Source organism: Sciurus vulgaris (assembly GCF_902686455.1).
Source record: "Sciurus vulgaris genome assembly, chromosome: 12".
NCBI lineage: Eukaryota > Metazoa > Chordata > Mammalia > Rodentia > Sciuridae > Sciurus > Sciurus vulgaris.
Genome location: NC_136473.1, coordinates 31,513,624 through 31,532,103, shown reverse-complemented (window position 1 = coordinate 31,532,103; position 18,480 = coordinate 31,513,624). Strand labels below are relative to the sequence as shown.

The 18,480-nt window shown below is 49.8% G+C and overlaps 1 protein-coding gene across 3 annotated transcripts in view; it reads left to right on the top strand.

Annotated features, from left to right (window-relative positions):
* LOC306642431 (LIM homeobox transcription factor 1-alpha-like) overlaps positions 1-18,480 on the top strand; it is a 138,289-nt gene that overhangs the window by 104,324 nt on the left and 15,485 nt on the right. For 2 of the 3 annotated variants that reach the window (XR_013758501.1, XR_013758502.1), the window contains exon 1: positions 4,083-4,971. Coding sequence is in view for 1 of the 3 variants with exons in the window: in XM_079108211.1 (XP_078964337.1) it covers positions 12,992-12,994 (3 nt within the window). In the remaining 2 variants the exon portion in view is untranslated. Of the gene's footprint in view, positions 1-4,082; positions 4,972-12,731; positions 12,995-18,480 lie in introns of those variants that run through there. The other variant, XM_079108211.1, reaches the window with a different exon arrangement.

Sequence of the window (18,480 nt, the reverse complement as noted above, 5' to 3'; positions counted from 1 at the left end):
TCCAGGGCTCTAGATTCATGGTTTCACAGCTACATGGAGCTCTGTGCGTGAGGTTCCAGCTGCTGGGCACATTTGTCTGACAAGGCCTGGTCTCTCCTGTCCTGTCCTGCTTTGTCAGTGGCCTGGGAACAGCAGTCCAGCAGATGGATGAAATAAGTGGACGATTTTCTTTGGCTTACTGGGCAGTGTGGATGCCAGGTGTCCAGGAGAACTGCAGGCTCTTGTGGTGAGTGGGTGGTTGCCTGGGAAATGATCCACTTCACACTGTGCCAGGGGCTCCACCTCTGTGTGGGTATCTTATTTGTGGGGAGATAAACACAGGGACAAACCAAGGTGCTTTTCCTGAGCCCCACCTCTCCAGCTGACACACATGCTGATCCAGATGTGTGGATACCACATACCAAGTGATCCTCTGGCAGACACAGCATGATGCTAATAATGATAGCAATGCCACTATTCACTTCTGTGAGAACTTCCACTGGTGTCTTCATCCATCCAGGACCCACACCTCTTTGCATTTGGTTTGAGGCTACTTTTGAGATCCTTTCCTGCTCTGGGAACTACTTGGTAGAATCCCGTCCTGCTCCCCACTCCAGCAGAGTTTTGCCTCTTTTCCCTTTTCGCAATTCTCATCACAGGGTCCTGTGGTCCTGCTTGTTTGTTTGGGGTTTGTCTGCTTGGAAGTCTTCCTTGCTGAAGATCACTGTGCCTTTTAGGGTGTGCCTGGGACTTCTTCAGTGTGCAGGCTCTTCCCAATGCCCAGTCTTTCACGGAGGGTTTTCCCAGAGGTGGCTGGGTGTGAGGTCTCCACTCTGGGTTGCAGTGGTTGGTGCTGCAGGCTTGGGAAGCAGCTCTCCCTGGGCTCAGCCTGGTGCTTGTGTGAACCAATGAACTGTGTCCTGTTCATGCAAGCTTGTGAAGTCCTTGCAAGCTTCGACTTTGAGACTTTGCTCACTGGAGCCAAAAGGAGACTGCTTACACATGTTGAGGTCTCTGATCCCTGATGATTTCCCAGGGATGTGGAGTGCTGCTTCTTCTGTAGGCCCTGAGGCCTCTCCTGCTGCCCTAGATGCCTGGTCCTCCTTGGTCATATTCCACAGCACTGGCATCTAGACCCTCATCTGAATTCTTTCCACAGCCTTGCCTATTCCTTACAGGTGAATTTCTTTTTGTTTCCCAAAAACATGGCTTGAGAGGCAATGGGTATCTCAGGAGCCCTGGAAATGCCCAATGGCCCCTGGGACTTACCCTCATGGTCATGAACTGCACAGCAGGTGGCATGGGCAGGCCTTCTCCTTCACACTGCAGTGGCCCAGAGGCCTTGGGTTGTGGATATGGACAAGTCTGAGGGCAAGCCTCAATCCCCACTCACAAGCCACAAATTCTTGGGCAAGCATGTCCCCTCTCCAGCACTCTCTCTCCTAGTCAGTGGGAAGAGGCTGGAAATGCCTCCTGTGTGGGTGGCTGTAAGTAGGAGAAGAGGCTGAAGCTTGGGTGTTGCCATCCAATGGCAGTCTCCACTGCCATTTCCTGCTGCAGGGCCTCCTGCACCTCTGGGTAGCTCGAGACTCAAAGACTCATCATTCCACAAACTTCTCTCCTCTCTGTGTTCTTCTCTCTCAGATGCCCCTAGGTGGCTGACCTGAGGCATCTCAGGGTGGTGCCCCCTGAAGGCAGGCCTGTCATTTTGGGTGGCTAGGATGCATGAACAAGGGAATGGGTAGATTCATAGCCTTGGGTTTTGCCTTTCAGAGGTGGGCTCCAGAATTCTGAGCATTCTAGCTCCTGTGGCATCTGGGACGGTCAATGCAGGTGATCAGGAGGAGTAGTCTTGTAGTCACCTCTGAGACTTAATTGGGATTCCAGGTGAGAATGGAAAGGATTTAGGAAGCTTAACTATGGTTCTTTGATGGACTGGGAAAGAGAATTACTGTGGTCATGACTTGAGTGCCTCTGTGTGCTCAAGTGCTGTCTTACTTCTGAACAAAATTTTCCTGGCACAGACTGTCCTGGAGTGGACTCTCTTGTCCCTGGTCTGTTTGGCTGTGTTCAGAGTCTCTGAGAATCCCTTTTGAATGATTGAGACTCCTCTCTTGCAACATGGTCTTTGAGTCCATCAAGGACAACCCTTGTGAATGCACTGCTCAGCTGGGCCACAGTCCCTCTATTTCTGAATAGGCCTGCCAGCACTACAGTCCCGCATGCCACTGACTGTCCTTCCAGGCAGCTGCCATACCAGCTTTCAGTTCAGCACAGATTTCTTACAGACAACTACACTGTGTCAAGCTCTGTGCTAAATGCTGTCTCTTAGTTGCAAAAAAAGTGAGGCAGATGGTGAATCCTGATCAGCACAACTGAGGAAGTGCCCAAGGCCCAGATCCTAACATCAGAGAACAGTGGGCCAGCTCTGTGCTACAAAGGGACTGAGGTGGGAAATCAGCCTTGCCGTTCTTCCCTTTAGGAAGCAAAGTGGTGAGCTTTTTCTTTTTAAAGTTTGAGTAGGTGTCAAAAGTACTCCAGTAAGGTGGGGGGCTAGGGAAGAATAGAGTTACTTTATATTAGGTAGAGGGGAGTGGAGGGAGGGAAGGGGCATGGGGGAAGGAATGATAGTAGAGAGAGTAGACATTATTACCACATGTGTATGTATGACTGCATGGCTGATGTGATCCTGCAACATGTACAATCAGAAGAATGAGAGGCTACACTCCATTTATGTGTGATTTATCAAAATGCATAAATGCATTTTACTGCCATGCACAACTAATTTGAACAAATAAAAATTAATTAAAAAGGACTCTGATAAACATTACATTGATGAAGAAATGTATTTAAATCATTTTATATTTTCTTCTAAAACAGCACATTCAAAAGACTCTACAGCAGCACTTTTCAGAAAATGTCATCTGCAGCTGAACAAAAAGCACATTTTATCAGGACCTGCCATACGCTTTCATCCGTGCCTGTGACATAAGCTCCAGCACTTTCCGACTGACTGCTTCCCACTCTCACATCTTCCATTATTTATGTTTTCATGCTCATCTTAGCCACTGTATTAATTTCATAAGTTCCTGATGGATTGTGGACTGAAGTTTAAGATATGACTTCAGATGGCAATTACTTACATACCTCTCCCCAGTTTCTGGAACTGAGCGAAATCCCTGACATTTCAGTCTGATACATATTTTGTAACCATATATATATATATATATATATATATATACATACTAGGTCAGGTGTGAAGAATGAGATGAAAGATGTCACCTTCGGCCTTGAAGATTTGGTAGCATGCTGTGCATACAGTAAGTGTGTAACAGCTAGTATCTCTGTTTTATTATCTGCTGTTTTATTATCCAAGAGACGTCAGGAGTGCACTCACATGTTGTGGCCAGCAGGAAGGTGCTCTGGACATCTCTGACTTCTGAATGTGTACCTCTGGGGAGCAGGCGAGAGGCAGTCACATGACTGGCCCTTTCTGGTTGTTTTCAGAATCAACAGTTTTGTCTCGTGTTAGTGTCACAGCTATAAAATTGACACTGGGATTATTTGTTGCCCCCACTCTGAGGCTTAGCACTTCTCTGTACCAAGTCTTTTCCAGGGTATTTGTTTTGTCTTCATAATATAGAAGAAGACACAGGGTACCCAAGTCAGAGATAAGCTAGAGCAAGAACTTAATTCTATCAATTACCAAGACAGGACACATGATATTGGGACAGAGGGCTTGACCCGACTGTGACTGTGAGCTGGTAGTTTATGATAAATGACGTCCTGTCCATTGACTGTAACTTAATTTTGGAAATGCATTTGCACTTAATAATTTTGATTAAAATGAATGATAGACACCATTGTTTAAAAGCAGTTGCCTGGGGGCGTGTTTATGTGTGATAGCGAGCTGTCTTTCAGCACTCGTTCCTCCTGCACTAACTCCCCAGAGCAAGCTGGCCGGACAAGCAGTGTGTGGTTGTGGATGCTCACACACTGACATAAGCTCCTGACATAAACTTCAGATGGCAATTACTTACATACCTATCCCCAGTTTCTGGGACTGATAGAAATCCCTGACATCCCTGAGGCTGACCTGGTGACGTCCAGTCCATGGAGCTTCACACAGAGCCTCACCTTAGGCACTTTCCATGAGTAAGCCCACTCAGCATTCATGTAGGCAGATGAGGAAGCAGGATTATGACTGTTCTCTTCTTCAGTCAAGGAAGATGAACAGCAGGGAGTTACCCTGTGCCAGAGCCAGGCTACGCCCCAGGTCATCAGCTCCAGAGTCTGCTCCAGCAAGGGTCATGCCAAGGTGCCCAGTGGTCAGGGGGTTCTGGTGTAGAAGGGGACCTCACTGTTGTTCTCACCTTCCACCCACACCTCTCCCTGGCTGGCTACAGCTCTGCTCCAGGGACTCAGTAGGACTTCTACCTGAGACACCCAAAATGAAGGACTAGGTGATCCCAACCAGGTTCCCCATCCATCTTGTCAGTCACAGGCCCACCCTGCTCCACCCTCCAGGCCTGCTTCAAGTCCACCACCACCACTGTGCTCCTCAGGCACCTCCTATAGGTGGTGGAGAGTTGGGAGCACCCTGGTGCCCCCAATGGTAAGAGATGGGGGAGCACTTTAAAGCATATGTAAGGACCATTGTTGGCTTTTGTTTTCTTTTTCCAGTTCAGCCAACTTCCGGTTCTGCTCCTATTGCTTATTTGATAGTAGCAGGAAAAACCAACTGACCTTTTTTTTTTTTTTGGATGAGCAGTATCACTATGCAAACCACAGCCTCATTAATCAAATGAACAAAGGTCCTGATGTGGAGCGAGTAGGTACCCATGAAAATCTACGTGCTGTCCTGTAAGGGCTGCATCTGCCATCCCCCACCCCAGCTGTCAGAAGACAGGAACGCCTTTCCTGGCATCATGACACTGTGCCTTTGTGTTGGGTCCTCTGTGGGCATGCTGGCAGGACTTTGCAGTTTTCCTGGTGAGTGTTAGGACTGCACTCTCTGGAGAGGCAGAGCCAGCTAATGGTTTAGACCTCTCCTTACCTGACCTTTTAAGTGGCCAGGGACTCTCTCTCACTCTCATGTATAAGGGTCAGGATGAGGTGCAGGGAAGATGCTAGTTTTCTTGCCCTGACATTCCAACCAAGCCCATCCACATTTACATTTCCAACCAGGGGATTTCAAGATGGATCTGGAGATCTTTAGACAGTTCACTGAGCGAATGGAAGAATCACTTCCAATATTCCCCCATGCCTGGTGTCCATGACCATGGAAGCCCCCAAAGTCTAGTGCACTAGGAATTGGTAGCAAACAGGTTACAGCTTCCTCTGAGTATGTGGTATTTGGTGTTTTAAATGGATATGGATGACAGGTTAGTTAAGAACCTCTTGGAATCTTAGTGGTCCAAGTCCATGTTTACATGCAGAAAGCTGGAGGCATGCTTGTTGGGCATTTTTGTAGATTCAGACCTGGGATTTGAGTCCTGTGTGCATGTGTGTACAAGATAGATAGGTTCAGTTGACCCTGATGGTGTTCAAGGTACAGTGTCCAAGCAACATTCCTTGTCAGGATCAGTGAGGGTGGGAAAACATTGGCTGCACCAGTTCACACCTGTTCCACTCAGGAACTTGCTGGACACTTGCATACACAGGGTTCCACTAGTGAGCTACTATTTCTGAGCAATGGCTATTTAGCAGTTCTGTTGTAGATGCTGGAGTGACACAGCTCTGTTCCTAAAAGTGTATTATTCTACTAGAGGGAGACCACCAACAACCAAAAAACCACACAGGCAAAAGATTGTGGGCTACCATCTAAGTTGTTCCTTGTAAGACTTGCTGTTACATATTTAAAAATATGTTGGATTCCGGAAAATATATATTAGGACTTTAACTAGGATACAGACGGGAATGTGGGGTTTTGTAAATCTCCCTGAACCACAGAGGTGGTGCAGCTCAGGAACATGAATTTGGGGTGCTTCTGTCAGGGGATCCTCCCTTGCAGAGGTTTGGTGCTGAGGCAGAGTGAGTCTGAAGTTAGGACAGAAGGGAGGACTACTTTAGAGTGAGCCCGAGTAGTGTGAGTTGTGAGAGTAGCAAATAAAAACCCATGTGAGTGGATAATTTGAATGTTGGATAAGAATGAATAATATTTTTCAAAAGTATGCTCAATGCGACATAAAAATTGCTGTTTGTCAAAAATTCAAATTTAACTATGTGTCCTGTGTGCTGTGAGCAGTTATGGTGAGAATCTGTGGGCCTGGGGGGACTCACAGGGTGAAATTGATGTTGGAGCCTGCAAGGATGTATGGTTAAATACTTGATTGACAGACTGATGGCAGGGAGAAAGGAATATGATTCTGTCCCAGGACACCCACGAGCCCACTTGCCCTGTCCACTGGCTTGCAGAGGCTTCCACCTCCATGATGGCTAGCAGTTCCTCCCATTACCTTGGCAGCGCCCTCCTGCGATGGGCTCTTTGGAATTTCCCCCAACCTCCTGCTTTCTTTCTGGTCGGCAAAGCCTCAAGGCCGGCGGGGAGCAGCCATGCACTGGTGCGCAGGTGCCCAGGAGCCCACAGCTCAGGTGCACAGGGTGCGGAGGACCCTGCTGCAAGTCGCAGCACTATGCATCCTGCTCATGTTCAAAGGCCTCCGAAGTGAGGGGCCAACGCAGACACACACGGACAGCAATTTTATGAGAAAATGCAGATCAAGGGCCAGGCAGTTGGGCCATATGTTCCCTGTAATCTCCAAAATCATCACTTCAATTAGAGCCTCCCTGAACTGCAGTGCCCGCTACTGAGCAAACAGCGTGCTGGAAGGACTCGGTTTCCAATTAAAAGTGGACTAACACTTCTCTTTCCCTAATTCCAGTCGAGTGTGGGTGTCCCCTGCGTGTGCATCTCTGTGAGTATGCATGTGTGTGCATGTGCAATAAAAGTCAGGTTGCCTTGTTTGGGAGCTGAGATTGTCGCCCTTGCTCTGGCCTCCCACAGAAGGACGTGCACTCAGAGGCACACAGGCCCCCCTGACCTGTGCCTGTGTTGAACTGAGTCCAGCCTGGACCTCATCTCCCAAGTCTACTGCATGCTGTGCCACAAATACCATTTTCTAACCCCTCTCTCTCCTGGTGCCTCAAACTTAAGAATCTAAGGGTATAAATAAATGGAGGCCAGATATGAGGTTATTTAAATACCAAGAAAGCTACAGACCTCTCTGGTTCTTCAGGAGCTCTTGAGAGAGCTGAATCTGAGCATCGCAGACCCTTCAACCTGGGCATTATGACTTTCTAAAACTTGGTTTCTATTGATGTTTTCTGTTCAGCAGAACTGGTTGAAAGTTGCCTGGTTTCAGATGGGAGAGGGATGGATAGATTAACTTTCTGGCCTACTCTCTATACCATGAAAGAATCAAAGAATTGAAACCATTATCAGAAAAACTCCAGAAACATCAATAAGCAGAAAAATCTCACTAGATCATTCAAATCAAATGGTTCTCCTTCTTTCCTGAATTATCTACCCAAGTAATTACTTTAGTTTTGAGTTTGACCTTAGAGGTGAGGACTTCAGAGAATGAGTCCTATGAAGTCTGAGAATGTTTGTTTATTCCTCACTCTCTGATTGATGCTCACTAAATTAAACTGAGGACAGTTTCAGCAAACATTTCAAGGGCCATCTCTGCCTGACACTGACTGGGTCAGATACTAGCAATTAACAGAGTCAGGGAAGCCACCTCTGTGTCCCAGGCTCTATGTTCCCAGTGAATAAGGAACTCCTGTAAGAAAATAACTACAATAAAACATGCAGAAATGTCACTAGAGCCACATCGTGGGTGCAGTCTCGCAGTGGGAGCAGTACTTGTCCTTGGAGTGTGTACTAGGAACTGTGTGGAACGTGTGTCACAGTGACCATGACACGATGGCTGGACTTGACGCTGGAGGGTGATGGGTGCGGAAAGGCAGGTGTGCTGAGAGGAAGAAGGATGTAGTTCGGCCTGTCCTGACCTGGAAGGACTAGGCTGAAGGCCTTAGGGACTGAGGTCCTCATGTGCATGGGAAGACAGGGGCCAGAGGGGAATGACTTTTCTGTATCTTACTTGACTACATTCTGGGGTTGAGAGTTACGAACAGAAGTTTATAAATAGGACCACAGAGTTACCAGTCTGTTCTTTTGAAAGAGAGGGAGGAAGAGTGGATTGCAGTTGGGGTGACATGGCAGATGGGGAGGCCAGAAGAGACCACTGCAGTCTCTCATTCTAGTGAGAGACAAAGGTTTAGGCCAGAGCATGTTAGTGGCTTCAGGGGAATTGTCCACTTGCTTGGGCATCAGCACTTGGTGGCTCCCCACACTATGCTGGGCCCTGTACTAAGGGGTGGGCATATAATCATGAACAAACCAGCCAAGCACCTCCCTCCAGGAGCTTACATTCTAGAATTAATATCTAGGAAGAGAGGTTGACATTGAGGATGACATTGGGATTTCTAAATCATAGGAACAGTGATGTCATGAGCAGAGAAAGAAAGTGTAGAAAAGAAAGAGACCTAGGTAATGAACTCAGGAGAGGCAGGCTGAGTGTTTTGGTTTTGTGAATGAGGTGTATCTGACCTCTGTTGGGCAGCTGAGCACATGGATCTAGGTCAGACATGGACTGGTGATCACAGAAAAGCTGAGGGTTAAAACCAGATAATCATAGCAGAGTCTCCACTGCTGTTGTTGTCTAGGACTGCATGGCTCTCTCTCCTCTCTCTCTCTCTCTCTCTCTCTCTCTCTCTCTCTCTCTCTCTCTCTCTCTCTCTCTCTCTCTCACACACACACACACACACACACATACACACTCACACACACAATTCAACAGCAAATAGCAGGAGAGTGATGGTTCTCAACATATGTCCCAGGGCCAATAGAGCAGCATCTCCCTGAGCAAGTTGGAAATCAGATTCTTACTCTCAAGCTGGACAGACTGTCAGGTACTCTGGGGCCAGAAGTCTGTGCTCCTTTGCCTTGTAACGTTTGAGAAGTGCTGAACCAGAGTAGTCCCCCAGCCTACCAGACACCAGTCGTGAGAACAGGAGCCTAGGACTGAGGAGGGACACCTGCTTCTTAGTGACTACTGTCCAAAAAGGCCCGTGGGTCTCTCCCACCTGGGCAGCGTAGGCTGTTCTGATTCCACCGGGGAACATGGAACCATTACTGAGAAGGTCCACCATATAAGCACAGCGAATCCCAGCACCCTCTCTCCGGCTGCTGTTCTACAATAATCCTGGCTGTCCTGGGGCTCCTGCTGCCATGCACACCCAGACTGACACCAGGGCTCCATCCCAAGCACATGGTGAGTGGATGGAGGGGAAGGGATTTAGGCACCAGCTAAGACTTGCACACAACTGTTTCTGAACTCCCTCGCACCTCTGAGTGTGTGGTGTAAATGTTGCACACAGGCATGCACACACACAGTCTTTCCACACACCCCTCCTGATTACTGTCTTCTGCAGTATGGTTCATTCAGTCAACTCTTGAGTTTCTCCTCTGTGACCAGCTCCTTGGCCACCCAAGGAAGATAAAATCAACACAAGATACTTCCTCTTTGGTCCATGTGAACCTCAACACATTTAATGCATTCAGAGTATGAGAATTTATTGTCTGTGAATAAACTGGCAACAGTTCGGTGTGTCTGTGTGTGAATGATTAAGAGAAGGGGGAAATTGATGAGGAAAGGAGCAGTCAGCAGCACAGTTAACATACTGTTTTAATGCAAAGACTTGGGACTGTGGTGCCTGGATTCAATTTCCACTTCTCCCACCGGGGCTGGTGACCTGGGGTGAGCATTTGAGCTTGCTTCCCCTCATGGTGGATGAGATGGGTGGATGGAACTGAGCACAGGGGCATTTCTGGTGGTGCCTGACTCCAAGTAGTGCTCACAAAAGGGAGCTCCTTCTTAAATGTGAGCATTAGGATCTCCTTGGACCCTTCAGCATCTCCTCAGGCACTGGCAAAGAAGGTAAGGGACCTGAGAAGTGGTCACCCTCCAAGGACAGCTTCCTGACTCACCAAAGTGCCCTTCTCATATGGCTGGGAAATCATGTGTCAGGATGCATGACTGACACCACCACAGCTGGCATTTCCTAATCTAACAGGTGGGGTGTGACTGGAGGGACTTCAGTTTTTTGAAGGAGGGACAAAGGACACCAGATGCAGTCTCTGCAAAGTGGAACATGGAGAGAGGATGTGACATTGATTCTAGCACTCTCCCCAAGAATTGCTTTGGTTCTGTGTAGTTGGGGCATCAATTTAGTTTTAATTGTGTTTTGCTTTCTTCTTAAATAATGGACTACAACTTGGAGACACCTAGCCTTTTCAGAAGTATGTGCCTCATAAAGGCAGACCTGGCAGTGATGCCAGCAGCCTCCCTGCTGAAGCAAGCATGGGGTGTTTCCTCTGCACCACTCCCACTGCAGCTTCTCATGGCTCTTGGGAGCTGGGCGCCTACTCCAGATTGCATGGGAGGGAGAGCCACTGGGACCTGGCTCCCAGGAGAGGCTGGTGGATGCAAGCACTGGCATTGTCGGATGCTCTTCCACAGGCTGAGGAAAAGAGTGGGAAATGTCCCCCTCCTTGATGAACTCCAGCTTGTCAAACCAGGGTGCAGGAACCCTCAGTAGGAAGGACCCATGGCAGGGCCACAGATCTCCCCAAAGTGGCCAGACCTCCTGGGCCTCTCCATATCCCATCTGGAGCCCTCTGTCCAGGGCTGTCTCCACATCTTCCCCACTCCCTGGACCTTGGAGGCTGGCCTCACAACCCCACTCCCTTACATCTAGTGATTTCCAGGAACCTTGGGTGTACCCAGGACCAGTGAGCCACAAGGAGGTTTCCCTTCTCCTATTTGAGAGAACCCCGGTGAGGACACTTGGTGTGCTTTGAGACACACCAGCTTCAGTCTGTGGGGCTCTCAATGCACGTATATCATCTGTGTGGGAAGACTTCCAGTAAGACAGGTCTGTGGTCATTAGGTCTCAGAAAGTCACAAGTAACTTGTGGAAGAGTGTCTCAAAGACTGTAGCCTCAAACTGTAAGCTTTAGAGTTCAGAAAATTCAGAACAGGTAAAAGCACCTTTGTGCCACTTTTGATAGGGAAGAAAGGATTATGCAGATGCAATAACAATAACTGTGATGTTACAGCAAACATAGGCAGAACAGGTTCTTGGGGACCCACTTAACTGGGTCCAGTTAATCTCAGTCAAGCAGAATCCATCATTTGGAATCCTCCATTAATAAAAGGGAGAATTAGTAAATTAATCAGCTGTCATTAAAGGGGATTTTTAGACCCCCACCTTGGAGGAAGTGCTCTTCATGGCCAGTCTCCATGTGGCCTGACTTCCTCTTTCTGCATGTGCAGGTATACAGAGCGATCACTTGTGTTTAAGACAGTGGCCCTCAGGACCACCAGAAATCAAGAACTATCCAAAACACAAACACAAAGGGTTTTGTGAGGGTTCCTTTCTGGTGGCAGACCCCTTGTGCCCTTGAGGGCTGGGAGACTGAGCTCTCTGGGTCCTGTGACAGGGCACTAACCCTTTATGAGGAGTCCACCACAACGTCCAACACCTCTAAAAGACCCCAGCTACTGGAACTGTCACATTGGGCTTTAGGGTGCAGCACATCAACTCTAGGGGGACACAAGGGCTCCATAACAGTCTTAGCTGGCACTTCTCAATAGGAGGACTGCTGGCATTCTGGGTGAGACACTTTGCTCTTTACATCTGTGACCTGCCCACAAAAACCTTGGAAAAGATCACTCCTAGCTTGGCAGGTGCTCCAGGGTCAGGGCATTCCTGGCAGAATGAGGGTAGATTGAGAGGTTGTGCCAGCAGACTTAGACATGTCTTCCCTCTCCAGTTACGAACAGGGTTGGTCAAGATGAAAGTCCTGCAGGACACATGTTGCATTGCCACCATTTCACAGTGTGGAAACCAAGGCTGAGCACCCTGCTGGAGCCACCTCATCTTTGCTTGGGGTCAAGGGTGTTGTCCTCTCCCACCCACTGTGCTGCCTCCCTTGGCTCCATCTGAACTCAATCATGGAGATGTGAAGAAGCCACAACTGGTAACATAGGGCCACCTGTGACTCTCAGTGGTGCATGTGCTCCCCAAGACCCTGAGATGGGGGTTTCTAGAGTGCCTGGCAATTTCAACAGCTTACCTGGCTCAAGAGGACTTAGGTGACTCAAGCAGAGTTCATGCCACATTTCATCTGCCAAGACAATTTTGAGTCACTTTATAATGTAACTACAATTGGGTGGTGGCCCGTTTGGAGTGGCAAGAAAGCATATACCAAAGTCTAATTGGCCACCTTTTTCCTTTTCGTGGGGATCCATTAGATTAGGGACATGTTTTAAAATGATGAAATACAGGTCATTTCCAGCTCAAGCTGCAGATGTTATTTTAATCTTAATTATCCCTAGAGGTGAGGAGGATATAGCGAACCTGCCCTCTTAGCTGTTTGGTCTGTACGTGGCAGAGAGGTGCTGATATTGGAGACAGAGTGAAGAGGAACTTACAGGCAAAATGATAAGCTGTATCCAGACTCTCCAATAAGCCTCCTTTGAAGGTCTTTCTGGCCTCCAGCTTGGTCTGGATCTGGCCATGGTGCTGACTGCCCACTCTAGTACTCCTTTCCAGTGAATTCTGGATGGGAGTTTTGGGGTAGATGTCTACATGTTCCATTATCTCACTGTCTCCTTCACAAGCCCTACAGAACTGACTCTGAGGAGGATAACCCAGGGAATAGAAGATGGCTTGCACTGGTTTAGATTTCACTGAGGCTAGTGGAATGGAGCGTTGGAAGATACCTGGTCAATGAAGGGACAGTAGCCACACCTGTGGAATTCCTTGCCAATCTCAAGCACTGAATCAGTGGAGGGCGACCAGCAAAGGAGAAGCATTGTCGACATTTAAGACTAAGAACAGATTATACAACTAATGAGATGTGGGCTGCAGACCAGGCAGAATGGTGAGGCCATCCACAGGTTTGCGGGAAAGGGAGATCTGTACCACCCAGGGGAAGGGTGGGACCAGAAGGGGCAAGAACACCTGGGGGAGCTCCAGCTGCCACAGCTGGCAGGTGTGAATTGGCAAGTGGAGGGGGCAGCAGCAGCTGCCAGAGATGCCACCCAAGCAGAGGGAGGTCAAGGAGGGACTGCGATTTCTCCTGACTTCTCTCTGTCCTCAAAGTCCTTTCTAATTGTCCACTGGTTGAAACCAGATGCATGCAGTAGCCTGCAGGGGTTGGCCTGGACAGTACAGCAGACAGCAAAGGCAAGAATAAACCCAAGCCTCAGAGAATGGTGCTTGCCTTAACCCTGTAATAGGAACAGGGAAGAAAACCAGGGCATCTAACATGGTGGGGAGAAAATCTAGAAGTAGACATAATTCAGCAGAGTTTGGACTTCTTGTATGATGAGCAGAGCATGGGTGTCTGGTCCCAGAGTGGATTAGATGGGAGCCACATGCAAGCAGAAGCCTCAGCAGGGTGTCAAGGCACAGGCTGGGCTTCCACTCCATCTTGCAGTGCCTGACTCTGGTTTCCACCATGCTGAGATGCCAGTGTGCCCACCATGACCTGCACCCACCATGACCTGGCACCAGCCTCCTCCTCTTCAGGGACCATGGCTGGCTGTGACACCACCCACAGAGCTGGGACCTCACCTCCCCAGCTCCATCTCTGACTCCTATCCTTGCCCCAGGTGTCTTTCTTAGCAGGGTCTTCACCCCCAGAGGCAGGCTGCTGTGTGAAACAGCCCATCACCTTCTGACGTGGAAAAGATCTTAGTTCATTCTCTGTTGATCTGGGGCATCTTCCCTGAAGAAGGGGCACTGTTCTTCAGGGGCTCTCCTCTGTCCTGTGCTTTCACACCCACACCAGTGGCTCCAACCATGTGGGGCAGGATTGCTGCAGCTGTGAACCCAAGGGCCCCTTGTGGGTACTGTAATCATCTGCTGTGTGACTTGTTTCCACTTATGGCAAAAGACCCCTTCTGTCTTCTTTCCCTCCCGTTTTAAAGATGAAAGGACTTATGGGTTTCCTCACATTAATAAGACCCTGTTGGATAGTGCACATGGTGTCCCTTCATTGTAGTGCATTTGAGACTGGGAAAAGTCATGGTCTGAGTCTTTTAACATGTCCCATGGCCCTGTACAGGACACTGGGAGTGGAAGAAATAGGAATTTGCTTCCCAAGAATCAACACGGAATCTGAAGCTCTTGGCCACCCCAGCCCCAAAAGCTCCTCAGCCCCACATGGCTGCCCCTGGGGCTCTTTGTGGTCGCCTCTGCTCTCCTCTTCTACAGTACACATGCTCTTTCTTGTGCTGGAGTGCTGCCACCCCTCCTCTATGTCTCTGCACCTTGGGCTCCATGGAAACACTCCTGACCTGCTCTGCCTAGGCTGCTAGCCATGCGCTTCTCCTCTAGGCTGCAGGGGCTTTGAGGCAGGGACTCTGTCCTGTTCACAGACATATGTTAAGCACTCTGCAAAGTAGGCATTCTTAGATAAATACGTGATTGATGGATATACAAGGACCCTCTGTATATTGAAAAATATTTGTTCATTCTTGAGGATGACCTTTCTATAAATTGAAAAACTCTCTCAAAGGGAGAATAAAATCTGACTCGAGAGGTTGATCTCTGCATAACTCCTGGAGTGCACGGTTTTAGAGCAGAGTGCTCAATGTGAAGAGGAGCTGTGTCAACTTGGAACCTGCTGACTGGGTTGTTCAGCCACAGCTAACAGCCCACCAGCCACCTGCAGAGTGTCACAGCGTCTAGTGACTTCTTTGCAAAACTCCCTGAGAGTCTCTTGCTCGTCTCTGAATGACATCAGTTGAGGTGTAGCCACTGACGGTGAGGGAGGCCTTGCTCAGAGACTTGACCTGGATAGCTGAACAGCGCATGCCTGGGTGATGGTGTCTATGGATTGAGAGAGCGGCATAGCTTGGACATCTCTGGGCCCTGTAGACAGAAGGCTGCTCAGCACCCTGCTTCCTCCCTGGCAAAGGAGATAATGAAGAGAGTGGAGGGAGGGACTGGAGTGCGAGGGAGAGACGCTTGTGGCTCAGCTCTCAGCCCAGGCATGTGAGGTTCTGGAGTTCAGTGGCCATGATGTTGCCAAAGAGAAGAGAGAGCCAGTCCCTGGGCTTGGCATGTGTGGCCAGCCCTGTCCAGGCCAACCTTGGTCACCCTCTCACCCTCACCTCTTCCTCCGTCATACTGTTGCTTTTTAAGTGGAAAACAAGATTTTAAAACATGGTTTTATTCTTACTTATGGAAGTGAGCAGGAATCACTGGAGATTTGGCTGGAGCAGTTGGAAGGGTGCGAAGGTCCCAGTTGGTCCTTCACTCCCACCAGTCCTCCTGTGTGTGCATGCAGGGCCACGGGGAGGCAGAGGGAGTCACGTTCGAGGTCAGTGATTCTCCCAGTGTGGCCCTGGGCCAGCCCCATCAGAGTCCCATGAGGAACTGTTAGACTGGAAAGCCACAGACCCCAACCCAAACCTGCTCAATCAGGCTCTGGGTGGCCCAGCGGTCTGTCAACCAGCCCAGCAGGTGCCTGGGAGACCTGTTCAGCTGGAGAAGGTTGCTTGGGGCTTGCTCTAATGCTCAGCGTGATGCAATTTCCCTCTAACGCCTGTTTACAAAATAAGCTCCATGCTTTCCCAGTGAAGGGAAAGGAGGAAGAGGGGTGTTCCGGCTAACCGATGACAAGCACCATGGGTGTTTGTGGCAATGGTTCAAGTCGGGCTCATCTCAGGACACCCATTCCAACTAAGAACACAACCACACATGCTTTCCAGTGGTCACTGTGAGGTCACCACACGCAGCGATGCCCAGTTTGTAGTTGACTTAGGGAAAGCACTCCTGCAAGACATTCATGCTCCCCTCACCTCCTGCCAAGTGCTCCACTCCCTGCGGGGAGCTGTCCTTGGACACTAGGTTTTCCAGTCCACATGGTGACGCTGCAGCTGCCCCACAGTGTGGCCCACCCTCTGTCTGTTTCCACTCTTCTCCAGGCTTCTGTCCCTAATGGTGACAGCTGGGCTTTTCTCCTTGTGACTTTATCTGCTGTCCTCTTAAGGGCAACATAGCCACATGGGTGCCATTGTAGCCTGGGATTAATATCACTGTGAAAGAGACGTAGAGAGTGTAGCTTCAGTGTAACCAATCACCCCAGCTGAGCCCATCCAGAGGTGGCTGGTAATTCCTTGCTCTTTTCAGGTGGCCTGTGGTGGCTGGCAGCATGGGGTGTCCTGGAGTCCGAAGCCACAGGCCAGGTGGTGTTGGCTTGTGCTCACTTTCCAAGCTGCTAACCGTGCCCCCGAGCTTATGGTAATTAATGCAGTAAAATTGGTCCACTCCAGAGAGAAGTTGTATTCAATTCATTTGTCACTTCATAAATTCAAAAATTGTACAAACATAAAATTGTACAATTCATAAATTGTAGTAAATACACTCAAACTTTACCACCATAAACCTAACACAAGTCCTGTGAGTTACACAGGTGTGCCTAGTGAACCACTAGCCAGCTAGACTAGGTAGCTTTTGTTCAGACAGAGCTGTGAGCCCTACACATCCCATTCCACTGGGTGTGGCTTCACAGTCTCTCTTGGAGGCTGGCCACATGGAAATGGAATTGGCAGTGGTTTTCATTTCCTTTTTGTCCATGTTTGACTCAAATACAGTGATGGTGGTGCAGGGCATTGCCCACTGCTGGGATTGCAAGTGTTGGCAGCATGTGGTGAGCCCTGCACAGGTGCCCCAGCTCCACACCTGCATCTCCCAGCTTGAGTTGCACAGGCGGTTTTCATCAGAGGGGAAAGAGAAAGATGGGAAGATTCAGAGGGGAGAAGCCGTGTGGGGTGGGGGGAAAGGCCGTGGGTGTTCAGACATGGCCTGTTCAGCTGTGAGAAGCCTGAGTCTGATGCAGACAATGGGAACTCCACCCTCAATGCCTGTCCTGCTCCCCTGCAGACCTCCCAAGCACATGATCTCCTTCGGGAGCACCAGTCGCTGAGGGCTGAGGGAGAGGAAAGGCCAGCCCCAGCTGAGCAAGCTGCCAGTGCTCAGCAGTGCAGATGTGGAGACATGATCCCTTTGGGGCCTGCCTGGATACCTGAGTGGGAATGTCCCAGCTCTGACCCACCCAGTCCCTTCCCCTCCCTGGCACAAAAACCCAATCTGAGCCGGAGGTCACTGAACAAAGGGGTCTTTCTTGAAACACTTCACCTGTGGCCCTCCTCAGGAGCCCAGCTCCTATCTGCTCAACTGGTGACAGCTGCCTGCAGGTCATCCCTGAGTTTGCCCTCGGGGAATCGCAGTGACCTGCGGGACAGTGGGATGGCAGGGGAGGGCAGGGCGGGGCTGTGGGCAGAGGGAATATGACTTAGAGGAGCTCTGTCCCCTTTCCAGCAGGAGCTCAGTGGACTCCACTCAGGAAGTCTCCCCTCCAGCCTTTTCTTTCCTCACTCTTTAATAATGACCACAGGGCATTCTGCAGGTGCCAAGTGTCCTTGGAACTTCACAATCACCCAGAAGGCTGGGTGGGCAGGCAGAGGGGGAGGAGGGTGGAAGGAGGAGGTCCCAATCCTTTGCCCTTGGACAGTTGATAATTTGGCTTCCGTGCTTGGCACCGGGGTGCTCCAGTGGGTTTGGACTGGTCAACCACATGTAGGAGCTGCCTGCCACGAGGCCCTGTGCATGTTGGCGCAGGTCCCTGGGCCTCTCTCAGACTGTGTTTGCTCCTTGGGAGGAGAACAATAAGACTGTCGGTGCTGTGCTGCGGTGGAGGTGAGACCAGTGCGGAGGTGGTGTTTGGGATGTCGGCATTTACTTATTTTTTTTCAGGGTCCCTCTCTAGTGCTGGGACATAAGAGGTTGCCACAACCCAGGTACACAGTGACCTGAGGCTGCTGTTGCCACCCCAGTGTGAGCACAATCTTTCAGGAGCCCTATGTGACCTGGCCCACCATGTCCTGAACTCTGGGTTCTTGCTTTCCTGTGCAGCTGCAGCCCCAGAACCCTCCCCAGTGCCCATGCCGATCCTCCTGATTGCACCTCCTCAGCAAGAGGACCCCTCCAGGACGCCCAGGAGGCCCTCACCTGCATCCTTACTCTCCAGATGGGCACCCGCCCCTACTCATGCTGACACACTCTCCTGCATCTTTCAGGCCCCTGAGCTCTCCTGTGGACCCCTGCTTCCTGCCTCTGGCTTTCTAGACATGCTCCCTTATCTGGGCGCCCCTTTCCTCCACTAACTTCTCTGGCAACTTGAGGCTGCTCTTTTCTAACAGCTTGGTTTTCAGTGTTCACCATGCTGGAGGAACTCGCAACATGCTACCTGTGTTCTTCACTGCCTCCTGCACACCACCCTCCCCAAGCCAGCTTCCTGGCAGGCGTCTCAGGATGGGATTTGCCCCACCTGAAGATCGGAGCTAAGGCTTCCAG